This window comes from Elgaria multicarinata, chromosome 17 (assembly GCF_023053635.1).
Source record: "Elgaria multicarinata webbii isolate HBS135686 ecotype San Diego chromosome 17, rElgMul1.1.pri, whole genome shotgun sequence".
Taxonomy (NCBI): Eukaryota; Metazoa; Chordata; class Lepidosauria; order Squamata; family Anguidae; genus Elgaria; species Elgaria multicarinata.
Window position 1 is genome coordinate 17,092,591 of NC_086187.1, and position 23,157 is coordinate 17,115,747.

At 45.7% G+C, this 23,157-nt stretch overlaps 1 protein-coding gene across 2 annotated transcripts in view; it reads right to left on the reverse strand.

The window, feature by feature from the left end:
- Positions 1-761: 761 nt before the first annotated feature.
- ABCC6 (ATP binding cassette subfamily C member 6) overlaps positions 762-23,157 on the reverse strand; it is a 40,589-nt gene continuing 18,193 nt past the window's right edge. For both annotated transcript variants that reach the window (XM_063143594.1, XM_063143593.1), the window contains 17 exons: positions 22,561-22,630; positions 21,084-21,210; positions 19,808-19,984; positions 18,080-18,247; positions 16,920-17,100; positions 14,482-14,545; positions 12,915-13,011; positions 10,550-10,757; positions 9,957-10,267; positions 8,502-8,701; positions 7,189-7,315; positions 6,919-7,020; positions 5,925-6,071; positions 4,573-4,731; positions 3,707-3,873; positions 3,316-3,510; positions 762-1,237 (listed from right to left, as the gene is read on the reverse strand). In XM_063143594.1, the coding sequence (XP_062999664.1) occupies positions 1,129-1,237; positions 3,316-3,510; positions 3,707-3,873; positions 4,573-4,731; positions 5,925-6,071; positions 6,919-7,020; positions 7,189-7,315; positions 8,502-8,701; positions 9,957-10,267; positions 10,550-10,757; positions 12,915-13,011; positions 14,482-14,545; positions 16,920-17,100; positions 18,080-18,247; positions 19,808-19,984; positions 21,084-21,210; positions 22,561-22,630 (2,609 nt within the window). In that variant the 3' untranslated portion in view covers positions 762-1,128. The remainder of the gene's footprint in view (positions 1,238-3,315; positions 3,511-3,706; positions 3,874-4,572; positions 4,732-5,924; positions 6,072-6,918; positions 7,021-7,188; positions 7,316-8,501; positions 8,702-9,956; positions 10,268-10,549; positions 10,758-12,914; positions 13,012-14,481; positions 14,546-16,919; positions 17,101-18,079; positions 18,248-19,807; positions 19,985-21,083; positions 21,211-22,560; positions 22,631-23,157) is intronic.

A 23,157-nucleotide genomic window follows, 5' to 3' on the forward strand; every position in this document is an offset into this window, starting at 1 on the left:
CTTGTCCACCGGCCTGCTCCTAGCAGATGAAAATCTCCCAGAGCTAGTTTCTTGGTATGGATCATAGAATCACAGAATAGTACAGTTGGAAGGGGCCTATAAGGCCATCGAGTCCAACCCCCTGCTTAATGCAGGTATCCACCTAAAGCATCCCTGACAGATGGTTGTCCAGCTGCCTCTTGAAGGTCTCTAGGGTGGGAGAGCCCACAACCTCCTTAGGTCACTGATTCCATTGTCGTACTGCTCTAATAGTCAGGAAGTTTTTGCTGATGTCCAGCCGGAATCTGGCTTCCTGTAACTTGAGCCTGTTATTCCGTGTCCTGCATTCTGGGATGATCAAGAAGAGATCCTGGCCCTCCTTTGTGTGACCACCTTTTAAGTATTTGAAGAGTGCTATCATGTCTCCCCACAATCTTCTCTTCTCCAGGCTAAACATGCCCAGTTGTCTCAGTCTCTCTTCATAGGGCTTTGTTTCCAGACTCCTGATCATCCTGGTTGCCTCTCAGGGAGGGAGGAAGGAAGGAAGGGAAAAAAGGATGGGGAAGAAAAGAAGAGAAGGGGAGGAAAAGAAAAGAAGAGGGAAGAAAAGAAAAGAAAAAAGAAAAATGGAAAAATTGAATTGAAAAAGAAAGAAAAGGGAAGGAATCTCAGTCAGTGAAACATTAACACTGCACATGCTGTTCACAGAATCATTGTAAGAACCCACTACCAATGAAACACACACATACAGTTAAATAGACAATTTAATTTTTTTTCTTTTGGTGAATTTTAGGCAGATACAGATATAGGCATTTTATGCACACGCACCCATCTTAGAAATGCCTCTAAGGCTTAGGTTCTGGCAATAAGCGCTTTAAGGTAAACCATGCTGGTCTTTTGTCGTCTTTTTGCCCCACCTCTTTTGCCTTTGGCCACGCCCACCATCAGAATTCCCCCCCCCCCCGAGAGCTTCTCTAGAATTAAATTTGGCCCCGGGGCTGAAAGAGGTTCAGCATCCCCGCTCTGAGTTATCACTTTCCATATAAAGTGCTTTGTGTGTGAGGAACCGTCGTCATCAGCGTTGATGATAGGTGGGTGTTCTCCTCCTGATTCGAAGAGCCCCCACAGCCTGTTTCTCAAACTCAGTCCTCATACCAACCCCAATTCCTCAGCCATCCTGTAGAAGAGTCCCTTCCGGGCTAATAATGTCTCCGGGGTATCAAATTCTGCCACCCGACCCTTGTCCATCACTAAAATCCTGCAAATATCGGAAGAGAAAAACATGAACATTAGCATATATTGCTACCAGCTAAATTTTGATTATGCAATGAAATAACAAAAAAAAAATGCATTTAGAACTGAATGGAAACTTTTTAGAGACTTTCTGCAAGAGCTGGAAAATAATGATTTGTTTATCTGCGGATTCAATGAATAAGAAGAAAACTTTAAGATAAAAGAAAGAGGGGGATTTTGAATTTTGTAATTACAGAGCAAGAGAAAATATTGTTACATATTTTTGCTGTGGAGAACATTGGAATCTTAATATTGTATGTATTTTGTGTTTTTTATCTTTTTGTATGTTTTCTTTCTTCCTGTATCGTGTTTGTAAGTTGGTGTTGTTTTGAAATAATAAAAATTTAAAGAGCAATGAAATAATGAACCAGTTAAACTAACTGATTTATGGTGAGATGCATTTTCGTAGGCAGCCTCTGCCTAATCAATCAAACATCAGTTGATAACTGAAACCATCTTGAAGGTATATGTCTTTTTGGATAGGGCATTCGCTCAAGGTTGTGTCTTGGGAAAGGATCCTTTCATGAAAGAGTATGTGATAAATTCATGAACTCCATCAAAGTATCTGGTACCAGTACCAGTATCAAAGTATCTGATACTGCCAGCCCCACTGGGATCTTGTGTGTGTGTGTGTTGGTCTGCTCCACATCTTGCCATTATTGGAGGGGTAGGGTCTTCTCAGTGGTGGCACCTGGGACGTAGAACTTCCTCCCCCAAGATGTACATTTGGTGCCCACTCTTTCCTCTCTCCATTGGGTTGTTAATACTATTCTTTTTTTTTTGCATCGGGCATTCTGTAAGGATTAAGGAGTTTTGCCTTATTTATCCTCAGGTGTTTTTCTTTTAAATGTATTTACTCATTTGAAGGATTTTACCCTGCTCTTCCCAGAACGGATTACAAAGATCAATAATAAAACAGTCCCTACCTTCAGGCTTACACTCCAAAAGACACAACAGAGGAGGAAAAGGAGTTGGAAGGGGAAAGGAAGGAAAAGAAAGAAGCAAACTCAGGCACTGGTTCTTAGTTACAATTTTCTTGTAATGACCGGCAGGAAAAGAAAAAGAGTGGAGAGGGAAAACGAGAAACCGTTGGTCTAAGCTGAGCTAATGGAGTGCCCCCATTACGCTTCTCTCCCTCGGCTGCAGCCTGAAGGAATGTCGGCTGCCAGATCACACTTGATGGAAGGAGAGGAGCTTGATGGAGCTGAGCTGATGGAACGGCCCCTTCCCTCCTTCCGCTACGGCCTGTTCCGCCCATTTGTTTTGTTTTCTTATGCTCTTTTATTATAATTTTATTGATTTCTTTCAATTACATTCTGCTTCTCAATGTATAAATTGCCCAAAGCGGATCTTTCGGCTGTTACGAGCTGCTTTTGAATATGATAGCTATTCTGGCTGCCTAACGGTTGGCTTGTTTTGTGATTCTATTCTATTCCATTTTTTATTTGTGTTCGTGGCCTTTGCGCAGGCCACTCTGGGGGCCTCCAGCCACAAAACGGCATATAAATAAATAGCAACGCAAGACATAACACAAAATAATGCATAGCCTTCTCTGCCTCGGCGCCCTCCAGATGCATTGGACTACAACTCCCATCATGTTGTCTGGAAATGGTGGGAGTTGTAGTCCTGGAGAGCACCAGACGCATTGGACTATAACTCCCATCATGTTGCCTGGGGATGGTGGGAGTTGTAGTCCTGGAGGGCACCAGATGCATTGGATTATAACTCCCATCATGTTGTCTGGGGATGGTGGGAATTGTAGTCCTGGAGGGCACCAGATGCATTGGACTATAACTCCCATCATGTTGCTTGGGGATAGTGGGAGTTGTAGTCCTGGAGGGCACCGGATACATTGGACTATAACTCCCATCATGTTGTCTGCAGATGGTGGGAGTTGTAGTCCTGGAGGGCACTGGATGCATTGGATTATAACTCCCATCATGTTGCCTGGGGATGGTGGGAGTTGTAGTCCTGGAGGGCACCCACTTTGGAGAAGACCAACATAGCACATCAGCAGCAAAGGAAATGCTAAGAAAGCCTGACCTGTCACAGTCCATAATGGAGTTTACGCGGTGGGCTATTGTTAGAACCGTGCAGTCTTCGAACTGAGCCCTTATTGTGGAATGAATCTGGAGGTCTGTTTCCAGATCCACGGCGGCAGTGGCCTCATCCAGAATCAGGATCTTGGCTTTCCGAAGCAGAGCTCGTGCCAGGCAGATGAGCTGCCGCTGGCCAACACTGCAGGGAGGATGGGAGAACCATGAGAGCCAGCCACCTCTTTACCTGCTAGGAAAAACAGGTTGCTCACCCCTGCCTTAAACCCATAAAAGTAAACCCAATCTAGGAAAAACAACAAGAGAGGTTCATATGCCCACACAATCTCAGAAATCAAGGCACAACAGTAATTTCCATTTGTGTCCAGATTCGGGGGTACCTGAGATTTCCTCCTCCTTCGGAGCACTCGTAGCTCAGCCGACCTGGCAAATCCCAAACGAAGCCCTTGAGCTGCGTCAATTCCAAAGCGGTCCAGACATCATCGTCAGAGTGTTCATTCAGGGGGTCGAGGTTCCTTCTTAGAGAACCCGTAAACAACACTGGGTCCTGAGCACAGAGGGGGGAAACATAAACGGGACTCCGAGATTCAGTCTCTCTGAAGAGATTAACTTGGGTTTGGGCTGTACCATTTCAGACTGTAGTGGGGACACTTACATGAGTGGAAGCTCCATATTGAAGGGGGGATTAAAAACATTCAGCATTTAGAAAATCAGAGGTCAAGGAGAACGGAGCAAAGGATACTCAAGGAATTCTGTCTTTTGCGAACTGACAAACTGATTTGCAAATCAGAATGTGGTTAGAAAAAGAAAAACAGGTGGAATGGGGAGACAGAGGGCCCGTTCAGAAGACACCTTAAACCATGGCTTTAACCATGGTGGTTAAGACAGAAAGCCAGGCTGTGTTCAGAAGACACCTTAAACTATGGCTTTAACCATGGTGGTTAAGACAAAAAGTCAGGCCATGTTCAGAAGACACCTTAAACCATGGCTTTAACCATGGTGAATAAGGTTTTATGTTTTATTCACTGTGGTTTAAGCTGTCTTCCGAACACAGCCTGGCTTTCTGGCTCAACCATCGTGTTTAAAGCCATGGTTTAAGGTGTCTTCTGAACGGGGCCATAATGGAGTATCGGGGAGGGAGGCATGGCTGGCAGACTGGAGCAATCAAAAAGAGCACACCACGCTGCAACATTTTGTCGCCCCCCACTGGAATATGGATGACTGCCATTAGAAACGGACGTTGTACCTGTGGAATGACAGTAACCTTGCTTCTCAGATCATGCAGCCCTATTTGGGCAATGTTGATCTGGTCAATCATGATCTCTCCCTCAGCAGCTTCTGCGAGCCTTAGCAGGCCCATGGCGAGCGAAGATTTCCCAGCACCCGTCCTTCCAGCGATGCCAACCTAGGAGATCCAAGAACGTTGAGAAGGCCAGTTCAAGCCAATTCCAGAAGACTGTTAAGTTGACGAATCTCTCCCGGCAAGCCATTCCACAAACTGGGAGCGGCAGAAGAAAAGGTCCTCTGGGTAATAGTTGTCAGCCTTGTTTTTGTTGGCTGGAGTAAATTCTTCCCAGAGGACCTGAGTGTGCGGGGTGGATTGTACGGGAGAAGGTGATCCCGCAGGTAGCCTGGACCCAAACCATGTAGGGCTTTAAAGGTGATAACTAACACTTTATACTTTGCCCAGAAACTAATTGGCAGCCAGTGAAGAGATTTATTTTATTATTTATTTATTTATTTATTTATTTTTATTTATTACATTTTTATACCGCCCAATAGCCGAAGAGATTTTAAGACTGGTGTATATAAAAGGCAGGAGCCACACCACTGCTTTATAGTGGTAATGAAGTGCACTGACAACTGTTAGGGCGCAGGACACATCTACACCAAGCAGGATATATAACTCTATGAAAGTGGTATGAAAGTCGTAGATGGTCTGTGTCAATGGGCCCCAACAGTTGTCAGTGCACTTCAATACCGCTATAAAGCAGTAGTGCGGCTCCTGCCTTTTATATACCACTTTCATAGTGGAATATCCTTCTTGGTGTAGATGAGCCCCCAGTTGCATTTCGTGGATTGGGACGTGCTTTTCATTCTGTCATTTGCTCATTGGCAGAATCAAATACCTCTCCCCCAATTTCCCAAATTTGCACAAATGTATACTTACAAAAATGCGCAAATCCTCCCCAAATTCTCAACCCCCACCCCATGTGGATTTTTATGCTTTCGCCTAGGTGGGAAATGCATGTAACCGACAGGGTTTTTATTAATTTTACATATTTTACATGTGAATTTGCATAAAATTCCAGAAAGTTAAAAACACAAACGGTCTGGATGTCCACGGAATCCATGCAACTCGGGAAAGATGGTCTGATGCAGAGGCTGCAGGTTGAAGTCATAGAAATCCAAAATAACTTGATTCCATTGTGGATTCCTCCTATAGCCCTACCTGAATACCAGATGCTGGGAACAACAGCAGGCGAGGACTGCTTGAGGGCATCTCAAGTGGCATCTGGTTGACCACTGATGGACAAGGAAGCTCGACTAGATAGGCCTCCAGCGGGGCTCTCCGTATGTTCTGGTGTCATACCATACCTTTTCTTGTCCGTTGATCTTTATATTGATATTCTTCAGCGCTAACTCCAAATCTGGCCTGTATCGCATGCTGTATCCTCTAAATTCAATCGTCCCTGCACTGGGCCAGTTCTCACGTAGAAGGTCACTGCCCAAAGTCCACGGAGCCTGGATGGAGACACAACGGCGCCTCAAACACCAAGTGGCAAATCCCAAAACAGAATGGCAATCAAGGCAGAATCTACACCTCTGCTTTAAAACGGTTTATAACAGTAGTGACAACTGTTGGGGCCCAGGACACGTTCCGTATACCGTTTTCAAAGTGGCGGATCCTGATTGGTGTAGATCTGGCCAAAGTAACTATAGTTGAACCAGGATGTTATTGAGTTGTTTAGACAAGCAGGGAGCAGGGCACTAATCTAGGTGAGAGTAACCGCCTTGAACTAGGGTGAGAGTAACCGCCTTGAACAATTAGTCTTGCTTTGTTAAAGAGGGCTTGTGTTTTTTTCTGGGCCTTGCATGCCCTCTCGTGGCCACTAGTGGGAGTGCAGTGAACTCAAAACTCGCCGGTAGTTGGGATAGAAGGCTCAGTCAGTTTTTGGCTGGGGCTAATGGGAGTTGACGTCCAAACCATCCGGAAGACACCAGGTTGGGGGAGGCTGTAATATAGAGTTTGGTCCTAATAAAAGCAACTGAACTGGGCCTTTTGGTAGTGCTGGAAGTTAGTTAAGGCAGATAGCTTATCTGTTTTCATGAAAGAACTCAGAGGGCCGTGTTCAGAAGACACCTTAAACCATGGCTTTAACCATGGTGGTTAAGCCAGAAACCCTGGCCATGTTCAGAAGACACCTTAAACCATGGCTTTAACCATGGTGGTTAAGACAGAAAGCCGGGCCATGTTCAGAAGACACCTTAAACCACAGCTTTAAGCATGGTTAATAAGGCTTTTCTCTTTATTCACCATGGTTAAAGCCATGGTTAAAAGTGTCTTCTGAACGACTACCAAGGTGCTTACTTCTTTGGGCGTTCTTGAGTAATCTCTCACTCTCTCTACAGAAACAATGCTGTTATCCATTTCTGCCAGGGCTCGCATCATCCAGTTCAGAACGCCCGTTATCTGGCCAAAAGGAAAGAAAATAACATGAGTCCAGTCAACTGAAATAAATAGGCAGTTCCAAATCCAAAATGCATATTCAACTATTCCCCTCCTGAAAAAGCAGATACAGGCCTTGTACGGATATATTGCATTGCTCTCTTTCCACAGCCTTTTTTTTTTTTAGGTTACCTGCAGAGCATAGGAAATGGAAAATCCCACAATCCCCGGACTGAGGTATGGTCTGTTTATCACAGCGAGTAAAGCTGCAAAGAGGACAATGCTGTTCCCTAGGAATTCTATGTTTGTGGCGAGCCACCTGGAATGAGGAAAGAGAGGGAGGGAGGGAGAGAGAGAATGCATCATGGATCAGGCACCCAAACCCTCATCCTCAGATCCCAACCCTTTGGTCCTCAGAAAAAGAGGCCCCTGAGTTAACAGTTGAGGGAGAAGACCCATTCACCAAAAAGCATCATGAGATTTTCACCTCCTCAGGACCCCGAAGAGATCTTACGGTTCGCTCCCCTGCATCTAGAGGACATTGCCTTGCCATCTTTGGGCTGTCGCCATGAGGAAACTCCCACATCGTCACATTTTGAGGCTGCTAAAATGGGCCCTTTTATGAGACAACATCTTGGTCAATGTAGAGGCAGAGCCAACCAGCCTAAATCCACCAAACTCTTACTTAAGGTTTAGTCTTGATCTGCTCCTTATTGGAGCAACAGATTACCACTCAGAGCTTTCCATGGTGCTGATCTATTCCTGCCTGGCTTCCCTGTGTAACCTGACCTAGTCATACCCTTGCTAATGATTTGCCCTGTAATAAAACCCTGCAACTCAAGCTACAGCAATGGACAGCAATGTGAAGCTCTCACCATGACTGAGGCAGTATAGGGCACTGACAAGGCCCTTGAACTGAACTGGTACAGCTTGTGGCCTGGGGGGGGGGTCATAAGAGCACTTATTTATTTGTTCATTTATTTATGTGTTCCTGCCTGCATGAACACCCTTGCATTTGTTCAGTTCCACTCAAGAGAAACTGTTGAAGAATTTTTCCCATCCCCTGGAGAAATTAGTGAAATGGTTCCCTCAACCCCAATTTCTCAGTCCAAAAATAAGGTGGGGAATTTAGAGGGGCCATTTATGCAACACTCCACAACGTATCTTTCTTGTGGCTTCTCAGAGGCATCTGACAGACCACGGTGGAAACCAGGATGCTGGATTTGATGGATCCAAAAGGGCTCTTCTTTATATTCACATTCTTATTTTCATTCTAACCTTGAAGGAACACTCTCTGAATAATGAATTTCGTTCACCTCATAAGCTGTGTCTTTATTCCATACCCTGATGTCACCACACATTAGTGCTTCATGTCAGAAGGCCCGCAAAGCCAGCCATTTTTCTGCAGGCCCAGAAACCAGCAAAGGGGCCTACTAGGCCGAACCACATCCCTTCTAGGCCTAACCTTAAAAAGCCCCCCTCAGAAACCGGCTGCAATGTTATACCTGTCAGCCACCACGGCAGGGAAAGAGGCCCTGTGGTTTTCGTCCACCTTGAAATCGTTCTGAAAAATAAAACGCCGCTGGGCCTTGTACGCACGGATGACACTGCTCCCTTGAAAGGTCTCTGAAAGGTTGGAATAGATGGGTGAACGGCTTGTGGCTTCAAGGCGTTTCAGCTGACAGGAGGTGGTGACGAAGAAGCTCTGAGAGAGAAAGAAAGACAGCATGAAAAAGAGAGATTGCGTTTAAGGGAGGTGTTGAACCTCTGGTTTGTGGGCCAAACCCAAATCTCTGTAATCCCCCAGATGCAGTTAGGTGGCTGGATGTGTTTATTAATGGTTGCTTTATTACCTCATCATTCATATGAGTGTGTTTGTGTGTGTGTGTGTAAATCCATTCTGTGTTTCAGTCAGAACCAGCCAGTACTGTAAAGAAGCTATCCAAGATGCTGAAGCCAATTTGGGGATAGGGGTCAGCACCTTGGAGAGCTCCTTTAGAGTTCTGCCTACTTCTGCCTGAAACACAAAATGGATTCACAGCTCCAGTGAAATTTGAGCCACCAGCCTCCCCTGGTTCAGAGGGGAGGGAAGTCGAAGGGGGGAGGTGGCAGATGGTGTCAGCATCCTTGCTAATCAAAACATAATGGGACTGTATCCCTGTAAGGCCTGGCTCCATTATGCCACTATACATGAAGGCCCGGGGTGGGTGGGAGTGTGAGTGTGTTGGGGAACAGGAGAAAAATAGACAAATCAGAACACCTCCCCAATTTCCCAAAAATCCCAGGAAAAATGGAGGAAACAGTTTGAATTTTTTTTGGGGGGGGTCTTCCCACCTCTAGTGATCCAGCAGGTACTTGAAACTGGCGTCGTATTTATTTAGTGAATCCTGAATTCACTTATTCAGCCACTTATTCACCACTGAGAGGGCCTTCTCAGTGGTGGCCCCCCAATTATGGAATGATCTCCCTGACGAGGCTCGCCGTATGGATGACATGCCACCACATGGAATCTACCTGGTAGAGTATGCAAGTGTCACCTACCTAATTCAACCTTTCCAAACTGACATGTGAAACAAAGTACAGTTAAACATTGCAACAGACACTTTCAAGACTTTTATGATGCAGTTCTCCAATATATCTATATCTATTTATCTACACACACACACAGAGCATACAAAAATGTTAATCTTGGGGGGAAATTGTGCGTGAAAATGCATACATTTCTGAAAATATTATACCAAGATGCATCACCTTCAGGGGAAAGTCCATGCAAAAAGGCATTCATGCCACAAAACTCCATACAAAACCGGAACCTATCAGGTGAAAGGTGGACGAAAACAACTGCATTTTCATGCGGACTTTAAAAACAAATGACCGCAAACCAATGCGGAAACGGGATGAAACCAATTCCAGGTTGGGGAAAAAGGGAAACTGAAACAGACAGATTTCTCCTTGCCTACCTGGAACACGGCATACAAGGCTGTCAGAGGAATGATGGCCACCACGGCTATTGGTGTGGCAACCATGATCACGGCATAGATCTCCAGCAGATGAAACGAGAACCCCAAGAAGGATTTCAGCTTGTCCGGGAGGATGCAATCAATGGCGTCCATTTCTTTGGAGAAGCGGTTGATCAGATTACCGCTGGGGGTCTGTTCAAAGAAGGCCATGGGTGACCGGATGACGTCCCAGAGCAGATCTCGGAAGAGCTTACGGGATACCAGCGTCCCGGCCAAAAACACTGCAGCTAACGACCCAAACTTTCCAATGGCTGCAATGCAAGAGAAGAGATTCCCTTTGAACTCAGAGGAATACCCTTCATTTTGTTGTTGTTAGGAGGGCCCTTCATGAATCACCAAAACAGAGGACAAAAAGGATGCCAACTTGAATACAATGCGGATATGCTGATTTATATGTAGAGACGCAAATTTAGAAACAGTATAATTTAGAAGGAAATGCCGTACATCTGACGTCCCTTTCCAAAGAAGGAGTAGAACGGGGGAAAGGAAGAGGAGGAGGAGGAGGAGGAGGAGGAGCAGGAGGAGGAGCAAACCTTGAGCAGATCCAAGGAAAAAGAAGACCCCTATGCGAAGCTCCGTATGCTGTTGTGTTCCATTGTATACAGGGTCATTGGCCCACAGGCTGAGCCAGTAGCCACGGCAGAATGAGGCCACTTGCTGGCAGGTGAACAAAAGCAGAATGTAGCCCCAGGTGAGAGACCCAGCCATTCGCAGGTAGCTCAGATAGACTGACGCCTTGGCCTAGACAAAGACAACAACAACCTTCAATCAGCAAGCTGATGCAGGTAGATGTAGAGATAGACCCGCCTCCCCTCCCTTGCTGTAGGTAAGTGCTATGGGGAGGGGGCATACCTGTAGAATTCTGCTTTTCATTCTGCGAACCTCACCGTCCCTTCTGAATTGAAATATTGTGGATTTTGTGAGTAAAAATGTGCCCCAGGGGCCTTAGAATTGAGTAGGTGACTCTGAAAAACCTGCTGGGATTGTTTCCAACCCATGGGAGAGCACAGAACCTTCCCCTCTATCTTGCTGATCAAGAGTGACTGAACGACATTTATTCAGTGAATCCTGAATTCAGTTATTCACCACTCAGAGGGCCTTCTCAGTGGTGGCCCCCCAATCTCCCCGACGAGGCTCGCCTGGCACCAACATTGTTATCTTTTCGGTGCCAGGTTAAGACTTTTCTCTTCTCTTAGGAAGTTAACAACATATGCTGAATCTTTAATTGACCCCAGAATAGTTGTTTTAAATCAATATTGTTTTTAAAACAATATCGTTTTTATGCTTTTGATGGTTTTAAACTTTTGTACATCTGTTTTTAATGTTCATTGTTTTTAACTTTTGTAAACCGCCCAGAGAGCTTCGGCTATGGGGCGGTATATAAATGTAATAAAATAAAATAAAATAAAATTTATCTTTTAGGCTGCAGAGTCTCCACAGATTACCTTAGTGTTACAAAGCTGGGAAGGCAGAATAACTATTTTTCCGCCCTTCTTCATCTGGGAAGAAATTACGGAGGGTCATTCCTCTGATGCTCATAATCATCCTACCACACATGGGACTTTTCCGAAATCTAAAAGCCAAGTTTATTGGAAGCAGATCACACTATTTGTCCATCTGGCTCTGTATTGTCTAGTCCAGTTTGGGGCGGGCAAAGTTTTTGGACCTATGAGCACATTTAGGAAGTTGAAAAACCACTATGAACACCACTGCAAAATGCCTAATGACGTCTACCTGTTGCATCCATGGGTCTTAAACTGCGCCTTATTTGTTTCACGTCCCTTGGACAGCGCAATGTCTTTTTAATAAGGGACTGTCTAATTCATCTAATACAGGCACCGCTTCTTTTTAAACATACGTTTTGCAATGTCCAGTATTGCAGGGAAGTTACTATACAGAAAAAAGTTGTATTGGAACGCTTTAATATTCACTGATGTACAGGGTCTTTTAAATTAGTTGCCTGCTTCATAGAAATTAAGAAATGCTCAGCGTCAATGTATTCTCTGCACACTTTTGACAGCTCAAAGACCGATATTACCATAGTGGAAGGATAAGCACTAACCCCCTATAATGCAATGGATTGAGGACCCTGCAACTCTTTCAACATTTGAATGGGGGCCATATAGATGCCACTTTTGATGGGAATCTATTTGCTACTTGGCTCACTTGAGATGAAGCCTATGTATATCATTGTATATCATAAGTATTCATTGCTACGGATATATACAAATCCATGTATGGATATTTCAACAAAGCAGGGGTAAATAAATAAATGCAAGTTTTGGCGGTGCTCACGGTTGCCGTGTCTGATTGGCTGAAGCTTTACAGGGTTACAGGCAAAGAAGGAACTTGAATGCTTACAAGTTCAATCGCAGCTTTTAAAGCTCAGCTAAAAACTTTTCTTTTCCCTAAAGCTCTTAAAACTTGATTTTGTTCTCTTATACTGCCTGTTTGGTGCATTCTCTTCCCCTCCTTATTGTTTTATTATGATTTTATTAGAATGTAAGCCTATGCGGCAGGGTCTTGCTATTTATTGTTTTACTCTGTACAGCACCATGTACATTGATGGTGCTATATAAATAAATAATAATAATAATAATAATAATAATAATAATAATAATAATGACACTGATCAGTTCTGGGTGATATTACACACCCACCTCACCCAACCTGGCGCCGTCCAGATCTGTTGGAACACAACACCCATCATCCCCATCCAGCATGGCAACAGGCAGTGTTGGCAGGGATGATGGAATTTGTAGTACAACACATTTGAAGGGTTACGTTGAGGAAAGAGACCCTATAGCAACTGGCTTGTGATACACATCTGATCACTCCTTAAGGGTTTTTTTTTTGTGTGTGTGTGTGTTTCTTTTTCAAGTGCCTTGAAGTAGTTACCCTCCCGGCGAGCTGCTTCTCGCCTTCTGAAATGAATCCTCCTCTTTCCACGTCTGTTGTTTTGTATCCACCTCTCTCTGTCGGAGCCTGAGGAGGCCTTTTATGGGAAGAAGGCTTAAGGTTATACACGGAGGTCATTGCAATTCCAAAAGCGCTACTGAGGGTGCAATCCTGTATCTGAGTTCCATTGATTAAGGGACTTCAGGATTTGGCAGGAGCCCTTCTACATATGAGGGAATGCAATTGGTTTCCCTCAGGACAAATACGCTGGCAGGGCCCTCTGAGGTGCTCCATGCCTTCCACATTTTTGGTGGAAGGCATGGAGGGGAAAGGAGGGATGTTTGTGTGTGTGTGTGAGAGAGAGAGAGAGAGAGAGGGGGGGGAGGGAGAGAAATAGGTGTTTGTGTGTCAGTGTGTTCAAAAGAGTAATTTAGCATGTTGGGGCTCAGACTCCATTTCTTCTTTGTGCCCTTGGCAGGTTACTTGTATTTTGTGACTAGCCCCGCCCCCATGGCAGCCATTTTGTGGAAGTGGTGGTGTTGGTGTTCAGTGGAGGCTGACAGCTCTGATTTTAATGGGGCTGTGATTCCTTTCTAGGTTTCAGTCAGAACCAGAAAGGATTCTAAAGTGGCTATCCAAGGTTCTGAACCCTGCCCCCCTAAATAGGTTCAGCACCTTGGATAGCTCCTTTAGAGTTCTGACCGAAACCCAGAATGGATTTATATCCCCTCTGAAATCAGAGCCACCAGCCTCCACTGGTGGTTGAGGTGGGAATTGGGGGTGGGGGGAGGCACAAACATTGAGCACTGTGGTGACATCACTCCCTCTTCCCTCCTACTCCCTCACAAATGGCAGGTTCAGGTACCATTTTATTTTTTAAAAAATTGATAATTTAAACCATTTCTATCCCACTCCTCAGCCAAAAAGACTCCGAGTGGCTTACACACAATCAATACGAACAAAACAGTCCTGGCCTGCAGCCTTATAATTTTAAAAAGATGTGACACAAAAGGAAAAAGAATCGGGAGGGAGGAGGAAAAAAGCAGGTGGTCTTTTCCGTGGGACTATGTGCTTCCACTGTAGACTATTTGTTACTTTCTCTCTCTCTCTGCATCTCCCCTTGCTCTCCACTGGTGGTTATCTCATGGGGACACAATCCATCTCACTCTGTTCCACACAGACTAAAAAGAAGGCCCACCCGGTGACCTGTGGCTGTTAATTCTGATCCATTCCATCAGAGCCAGTGTGGTGAAGTGGCTAAGGTGTTGGACTGGGAGTCGGGAGATCTGGGTTCTAGTCCCACCTCAGCCATGGAAGGTCACTGGGTGGCTTTGGGCCAGTCACAGACTCTCAGCCCAACCTACCTTACAGGGTTGTTGTTGTGAGGATAAAATGGAGAGGAGGATTATGTACGTCACCTTGGGCTCCTTTGAGGAAAAAAAAGGCGGGATATAAATGCAATAATAAAATAATTTGATAAGTTGGAATGCCTCTTGTTGAGTTTTAAGGAGCTTGCCGGCACAAACTTACTTTGGCGACTAAATTACACCTTTGTTCTACTACTTACTCTCCACCTTTTCTCCAGTGGGCAGTGTGTCTTCCTGCAGGGAGAATCCCAACACTTCCTGCATCTGTGGAATTTAAAAAGTTTCAATGTCTCTGAAAGATACATGAAAATGCTCCAGAGAAAATACACCACCTCCAGATGTTTATCTTACAGGGCATCTTCTCTCCCAAATCACAGAGCTGGCTAAACCTTCTGGCATTCCAGTTTTCATGGGGCTTTCGCCTGAAATCTGAGGCTGCAATTCTAATAGACCCGTGGGTCTAATTTAATGTGGTCCTCAGCATTAACCAGCTCACTGGATGCTGCAGGCCAACACGTGCTTTACCAGAGAACTTGGGATGTGCTCCGCTTCTCCTCGGACCGGAGAAGCAGAAGCGGATCGGGGGGCTTTGCCTCCCCTTAAGGCGGAGGCAAAGAGGATCGGGGCAGCAGCGGAGTGTTGCAGAGTGGATCGAGGTGAAGGTGGATCCTTTGCCTCGATCTGGAGCTCTGCAAAAAAGGTAAGGGGGGTTTACTTGGCCCTGCCGCTGTCACTGCCACCCGTGCGGTGACGGTGGCAGAGCCAGGGAAGGGGGCAAGGGGGAGGGGGATCTTACCTGCATCCGTCTGCAGTCCCGCGGCTGCTTCAACTGAGCCCAAGGACTCAAAACAGGAAGACTAGGCTGCAACTGCGGTCTGGTCTTCCTGTTTGAGTCCTCGGGCTCAGTTGAAGCAGCTGCGGGTCCGCGGACGGACGCAGGTAAGGGGGAGGAGGGAGGGGGGGTTACCTGCGTCCGTTGCAGCTTGTCGCCAGCATCACTAGAGCCCGTGGCTCAACCAGGAAGTGTAGGCCGCAATCGGGGCCTACAGTTCCTGGTTGAGCTGCGGGCTCTAGTGAAGCTGGGCCGGGCCGGGCCGGACACAGGTAAGGGGGAGGAGGGAGGGGGGCCTTCTGGCGCCACTCCCTGCTGCTGCGGAGCTCCGATTCGAAGCTGGAGCTCCACAGTGGAGTGGAGCGGACCCCAGGCAGATCGAGGCAGAGCGGGCCCGATCCACAATTTGCAGATTGGGAGTGAAGAGGATTGGGGGATCCGTGCACATCCCTAATAAAAATGCAATAAATAAATAAATAAATAACCATTATACTTCTCTCTCTCTCTCTCTCTCTCACACACACACACACACACAAACACAGAAAACAATGTAATCCTGCAGTGCTGCAAACTCCACCCACCAGTGGATTTGATTCAGCGCACCATTCCATCTGGCTCCTCCTACCATTGGCAACAGGCCAATTGCCCATGGGTCAATTTTCCCATGGGTCTTTAGGAGTAAGTCCCTGTGAGTTCTATGGGACTTTTCTTCTGTCTGAACCTGCATAGGATTGCACCCTTACTTGATTAATTGTATTCAATTGATACAATCTGAGAGAGAGATATAATCAAATTATTTTTTTACCCTGCCTTATTTAATTTTATTTATTGGTGATATGTCAATGCCAGTTTATGCAATAATATCACAAAGCCGGGGTCCCAAGGTAGTTTACAATCATTAAAAGCAAACGATGAGGAGAAAAACATAACAGTGTGTGTGTGTGAGAGAGACAGAGACAGAGACAGAGGGCTCATCTACACCAAGCAGGATATTCCACTATGAAACCAGTATGAAAGCAGTATATAAAAGGCAGGAGCCACACTTCTGCTTTACAGTGGTACTAAAGTGCACTGACAACTGTTGGGGCCCATTGACACATCTACACCAAGCAGGATATAGCACTATGAAAGCGGTATGAAAGCGGCATATGGTCTGTGTCAATGGGCCCCAACAGTTGTCAGTACACTTCAATACCGCTATAAAGCAGTAGTGTGGCTCCTGCCTCTTATATACTGCTTTCATACCACTGTCATAGTGCAATATCCTGTGTGGTGTAGATGAGCCCAGAGACAGACAGAGAGAAAACAATTTCTTCTTTTTAGATGATGCAAGTTTGTGTCAAGAATGCTAGGGGGGTGGGGGCAGGATTGGATTTTTGTGTGGAAGGACTTCTGAGTTTGACTGTGGAACTGACCAAAAATCCCTGAGCTTAGCAGGCGCTCAGAAATGCCCTGCCCCTTAATTCTTAGCATATGCTCTTAGATTTCAGGGTTCTTGTAATAAACAATGTAGATCCTGCAAGCCTGAAGTCCACGCACACCTGCCAAAGTTCCCTGGATTGATTCTATGCCAAGACAGAACATCATTCCATGAGGCATTATGGGAAGAAAATGGAGGCGGATTTGGGCCGCTGAAGTGTTTGTGTGTCAGGGTTTTTGCTAAAGCCCAGAAGTAACATGGGAAGTGGCTTGAATTCAAGCAAATCACAGCAGCTCATTGGCTCGTTCCTCAGTTAATATCTCACTGGGTATCTGTTGTACTGGTTGATCTGAAAACAGAAAGGCCAGGAGGAGGATCTGCCGTACCTTGTAAATCCTGATCCTCTTTTGCTTCTGTGCTGTGTGACCTCAGGAAGTCTGCAAAATCTCCCCGTCTTTCCACAAGTTCTTGACAAGAGCCAGTTTCGGAGATCTCCCCATTCGTGATCACAATAATGTGATCCACTCTGGGCAAAACATGGACTGCGTTGGTCACCAGAACACGAGTCTGGAAAGAAAAGAAACAAACCTTGTTATTGACTAACTTGCTCCAAGATGTTCATCAGAACCTCTTCTATGTCAGGGGCTGAAATCAATTTTGGAGAGGCGGCCTCCAATGCAATGCTAAACTGACGATTAAGTGGCCGAACTGGTGTGCTCCTTTTTTGGAAACTCAAACCATACATCCATCTTCCCCAACCTGGTGTCCTCCAGATGTTTTGGATCACAACCCCCTTCAACCCTTACCATTGGGCATACTGGTTAGGCCATGTATTCCAAGACATCTGGAGATCATGGATTTGGGAAGGCTGCTTACATCCAACTGGTGGATTACAGGACAGGATACTGGATTCCTTCCAAGTCACCAATGGCAAAGGCATCCATATAGAACAGGGTCTATCAACCCTGTCACCTTCCAGATATTCTTGGACTACTCTAAATCCCATCAGCCCAAATAGAGATGCATGGGTTTTGTAAAATCCATTCTATTTCCATTTTGTAGATTGTCTGGTGACTTTCAGGCCATCATCCATTCATTGATGGAATCAGACTTTTTCCAATTTTGCAAATTTGCGCACATTCATATTTGTGCAAATTAGCACTTGCAAAAATGGGCAAATCCCCCCCCAGATCATGTACCCCTCCCCCATGCAGGTTTTCATGTTCTATGGGGGAAATGCATATTTTGCCTTGTTTTTATTATTATTGCAGTTGATTTGCACAACTTCTCCAGTTCAATTTTGCGGACATTTCGTAACTTGTGCAATTTCCTCCCTCCTAGTTTGCTCTGCTTTAGTCTACGGAAGACAGTGGTGCAAATTTCACGTTCGATCGCTGCTCGATGGATGTGATTTCCCCGTTCGCACAGAGTGAGCAGCGAGCACAAACACGAACCGGCATCGGGCACGAGACAGCGGTCAAGACAATGTTCAGCAAACCCTAGCAATCTCGGGCCTTGTTCGTTCGCCCATCCCCAATTTAAGTACCTTGTTCTTCAATAAGCCGTTGGGCCCCAGGACTTGTTCAAAAATGTGCTGGCCGACTGGAGCATCCACAGCAGAAAGGGGGTCATCCAGAAGGTAAATCGATGCCTTCTTGTAAACAGCACGAGCCAGGCTGAGCCTCTGCTTCTGTCCTCCAGAAATATTAATGCCCTGTTTTGGCAACATAGCATGAGTCTTTATCTGCATCTCTCCCTCTCTCTCTCTCTTACACACACACACACACCAACCATCAGGCAGTTTCAAATAAGGATGAAAAAGGTCCCCCCCCCGCCCACAGAAGGGAGGCTTAAATTGGTTTCCCCCATTTCCTGCATTGGTCAAACCCTAGGTTGGCTGGAAAGATGCTTAGAGGTATGCATTTAAAAATGCACACTGGGTGCGATAGAAGGACCATCCAAACACTGGTTCTACATAGGAAGCTGCTACCTAGTTGAACATCTACACTAGCCTGTCCCACCTTTGATTAGATTACTGCAATGCCCTCTGCGTGGGGCTGCCTTCGAAAACGGTTCAGAAGCTGCAGCTTGTGCAAAACATGGTGGCCAGATTGATAACAGGGTCAAGAAGATCCCAACATATAATACTGGCCTGTTTGCATTGGCTACCTGTATGTTTCAGAGCCTGATTCATGGTGCTGGTTTTGACCTATACAGCCTAAAATGCCTCAAGACCACAATACCTGATAGAGCATCTCTCCCGGCATGAACCCACCTGTACACTATGTTCAACATCTAAGGCCCTCTTCCAGGTGCCTCCTCCAAGGGAGGCTCTGAGAATGGCAACAATGTAGAAGGTCTTCTCAGTGGTGGCCCCCCAATTATGGAATGATCTTCCCAATGAGGCATACTAAAATTGTTATCGTTTCGGTGCCAGGTTAAAATTACCCTCAACTCTCAGGCAGCATATAATGAGTATTTAATCATGTCCCAGCTTGTCTATGGTTGAACGCTTAAAACGTTTTTTGAGATATATGTCATATAAAGTATTTTTAATGGTTTTTTCATTTTTTGTCAGCCACCCAGAGTGCTTCTGCTATGGGGCGGTGTACAAACATAATGAATAAAGTGAACTTGGTATCTTCCAGATGTGTGGGACTACAACTTCTATCTCTCTCCAGCTAGGGATAATAAGGGTTATTGTCCAACACATCTGGAGAGCAACAGATTGGGGCCTGATGATCTACACAGACTGGCAGAAACTTCTAGGTCTCCTGCCAGAAAGACAGACGACTTCCCCAGACCTACCTGGAAAGGCTGGGGCTGGAACCTGGAAACTTTTACATGTATCTGTATAACCCATAACACAGATTTTTCAGGAGGCTCACCTCTTCAGACTGTTGCTCTCCAAGAATTGAGGATGACTGATTTGAGGAAGGAGAGCGGTAGGGCGGGAGCCCACCTTTCCTTCCCACATTTGCCTGAATAGGGTTCAAGTGTTGAATAGGGTTCAACTAGCTCAGTGTTGTCTGCTGTTATTATTAATTTCAATTTATGAGTATAATGCCACTTCCTGTGTTTCCATGCTTATTTGAACACATTGCATGCAAGCTTTGATCAAAGAGAAACTCAAGGCGGTTCACAGAATTAAAACGAAAGTCCAAAAATGAGTTCTATTTGGTGCCATTCAAGGTGGGTGCCCCCCAAAATCCGTACAGACCTCCTCCCGCTACTTTTGTAACTTCCCAGCCTGACAAATAATGAGCCAAAAAACCTTCTCTCCTATTTCTGTTTGGCTTCCAGCAGGGAAGCTGTCCAGGTCCGGCTGTAACGCACAGGCTTCCACCACCTGGTCGTACCATCTCCGATCCATCTTTTCTCCAAAGGTGACATTGTCTTCCACAGAGGCATTTTGTATCCAGGATTCCTGTGGAACAAACGCTACTGTGCCCTGGGAAATGGAAAGCAGGAGATGATCAGGAGAACCGGGTGGCCCAGGGGCTTGTTGTACATTGAAGGGAGAGGGCTTCCTGCGGGATGCTAGTCTGGTTTCTTCGTTAAATTAATCCTTAAAGAGGTGTACAAAATCATGCATGGTGTGGAGAATGTGGATAGGGAGATATTTCTCTCCCTCTCTCTTAACACTAGAAACCAATGGGCTCATCCCAGGAAGTTGATTGGCGGGAGGTTCAGGACAGATAAAAGGAAGGACTACTTCACATAGCACAGAGTTAAACTCTGGAATTCAATACCGTAAGATGTAGCGATGGCTACCACTGTGGATGGCTTGAAAAGGGGGTTGGATAAATTTATGTAGGAGAAGACTATGGCCCTGTTCAGAAGACACCTTAAACCATGACTTTAACCATGGTGGTTAATCCAGAAAGCCGGGCTGTGTTCAGAAGACATCTTAAACCACAGCTTTAACCATGGTGAATAAAGCAAAACGCCTTATTCACTGTGGTTAAAGCCATGATTTAAGGTGTCTTCTGAACGGGACCTGGCTTTTTCGCTTATCCACCATGGTTAAAGCCGTGTTTTAAGGTGTCTTCTGAATGGGGCCTATCACTGGCTGTTAGTCCTGATGGCTATGTGCTACCTCCAGTATCAGAGGCAGTATGCAGTATGCCCTATGTTCTCCAGTTGCTGGAGAAAATGGGCAGGAGGGTGCTGCTGCACCCATGTCTTGTTTCGAGGTTTCTGGTCCACAGCTGGTTGGCCACTGTATGAACAGAAAGCTAGACTAGATGAATCCTTGGTCTGATCCAGCATGGTTCTTCTTACGTTCTTATGATTTGCTCCAAATCACTCAGTCATAGCCCGCCTGAAATCTCTCTCTCTCTCTCTCTCTCTCTCTCTCTCTCTCTCTCTATGCTAGAACCCAATGGGGTCATCCCATGAAGCTGATTGGTGGAAGATTCAGGACAGATAAAAGGAAGGACCGCTTCATCCAACATATCTGGAGGGCTGCAGGTTGGAGAAAGCCGAGCTCAGCAAAGCTGAACTAAACCTAAATGAAAAGGTTGCCTAAAGCTAAGAACAGGTTTTACCTTCATCTCTACAGAGCCTTCAGTTCTTTGCAGCTCACCAAGTAATGCAGAGAGTAGTGAGGACTTCCCAGCACCCACCTGGCCAACCACAGCACAGAGACTCCCCCGGGGTATGTTAAGATTTATCCTGCAAGGATAGCAATACATATGCCAGTGAACTGCTTGATCGTCGACGAATTGGGAATAAAATGGCCAATATCATACTGCTCTTATACAAATCGATTGCAGGACCACACTGGGAATACTGTGTACAGTTCTGGCCACTGCACCTAAAAATGGTAGAGCTGGAGAAAATGCAGAAAAGGGCAACTAAAACCATCGAGGGGCTGGAGCAACACCCCACGAGGGAAGCTGATTGGTGGGAGATCCAGAACAGGAAAAAAAAAAGGGAAGGACTTCTTCACAAGGTGCAGAATTCAGCTATGAAATTCACTTCTACAAGATGGAGTGATGGCCACCACTTTGGATGGCTTTAAAAGGGGTTTGGAGAAATTCATGAAAGCTATCAATGGTTACTAGTCCTGATGCCTCTATGCTACCTCCAATATCAGAGGCAGTATTTTATTTATTTATTTATTTATTACATTTCTATACCCCCCAATAGCCGGAGCTCTCTGGGCGGTTCACAAAAATTTAAAACATTCAAAGTATAAAACAACAATATAAAACCATAATATAAAATACAATATAAAAGCTCAACCAGATAAAAACAGCAGCAGTGCAAGATTACAAATTTTAAACACCGAGTTAAAATGTATCGACTGTTAAAATGCTGGGGGAATAAAAAGGTCTTCACCTGGCGTCTAAAAGCATATAATGTAGGTGCCAAGCGAACCTCCTTAGGGAGCTCATTCCACAGCCGGGGTGCCACAGCAGAGAAGGCCCTCCTCCTGGTAGCCACCTGCCTCACTTCCTTTCGCAGGGGCTCGCGGGGAAGGACCCCTGAGGATAACCTTAGGGTCTGGGCGGGTACATATGGGAGGAGGCGTTCCTTCATATAACCTGGCCCCAAGCTGTTTAGGGCTTTAAATGTTAATACCAGCACTTTGAATCGGGCCCGGACTGACTATACACACAAGTTGTTGGAGAACATGAATGGGAGGGTGCTGTTGGACTCCTGTCCTACTCGTGGGTTTCTCATGGACAGCTAGTTGGCTGCTGTGTGAACAGAATGCTGGACTTGATGGACCCCTGGTCTGATCCTGCAGGGATCTTCTTACGTACTTATGGTTTAACACACTGCCTGGAGAAAGGATGTGGAATGGATCATAGCAAGTGTAAGGTGCTGGGTGTGTTGTGTGTGAACCATGGTGTCCAGTAGCCAGTCTCCAACACCCTGCCTCCTGCATCAACAGCCCTCTGGTCCCTCAGAAGGCCAGGCAGATGTTCATCAGCACCATTCATAACCAAGAAAAACCAGGAAAAAACATTATTTTTAAAAACAAATAAAAGACCCAAACCGTCCACAAGTATTTACCTTTTTAGGCATGGGGGGCTCTCTCTACACCAGCTGAAAGTTCCGTTCCTTACAATAATAGAATTTGGCGCTATGAGACAAAGAACATACGATGTACACATGCATGTTATATGCGCTCCGGTATACTCACTGCTTTTCAACACTGCTTGCAAAAGAAGCAAGGTTGTTATAAGAACTACAACTTTGGCTGTCTTAGAAACAGCATAGGAAGCTGGGATTAGAAGGAGGAAAGGAACCTCTTGTGCAAGCACTGAGTCATTACTGACTCTTGGAGGGATGGCAGCTTTCGCTGACGTTTTCTTGGCAGGCCTTATAGCGGGGTGGTTTGCCGTTGCCTTCCCCGGCCGTTATTACCTTTCCCCCAGCTAGCTGGGTACTCATTTTACCGACCTCAGGAGGATGGAAGGATGAATCGACCTGAGCCGGCTGCCTGAAACCAGCTTCCGCTGGGATCGAACTCAGGCCGTGGGGAGAGTTTCGGCTGCAGAAACTGCTGCTTTACCGCTCTGCGCCACACGAGGCTCTAGGGATTAGAACCAAACGTTAATTACCCACTTTTCACACATTTTTTTGGTAAAAGGTCCGCCTGGCGCCTAC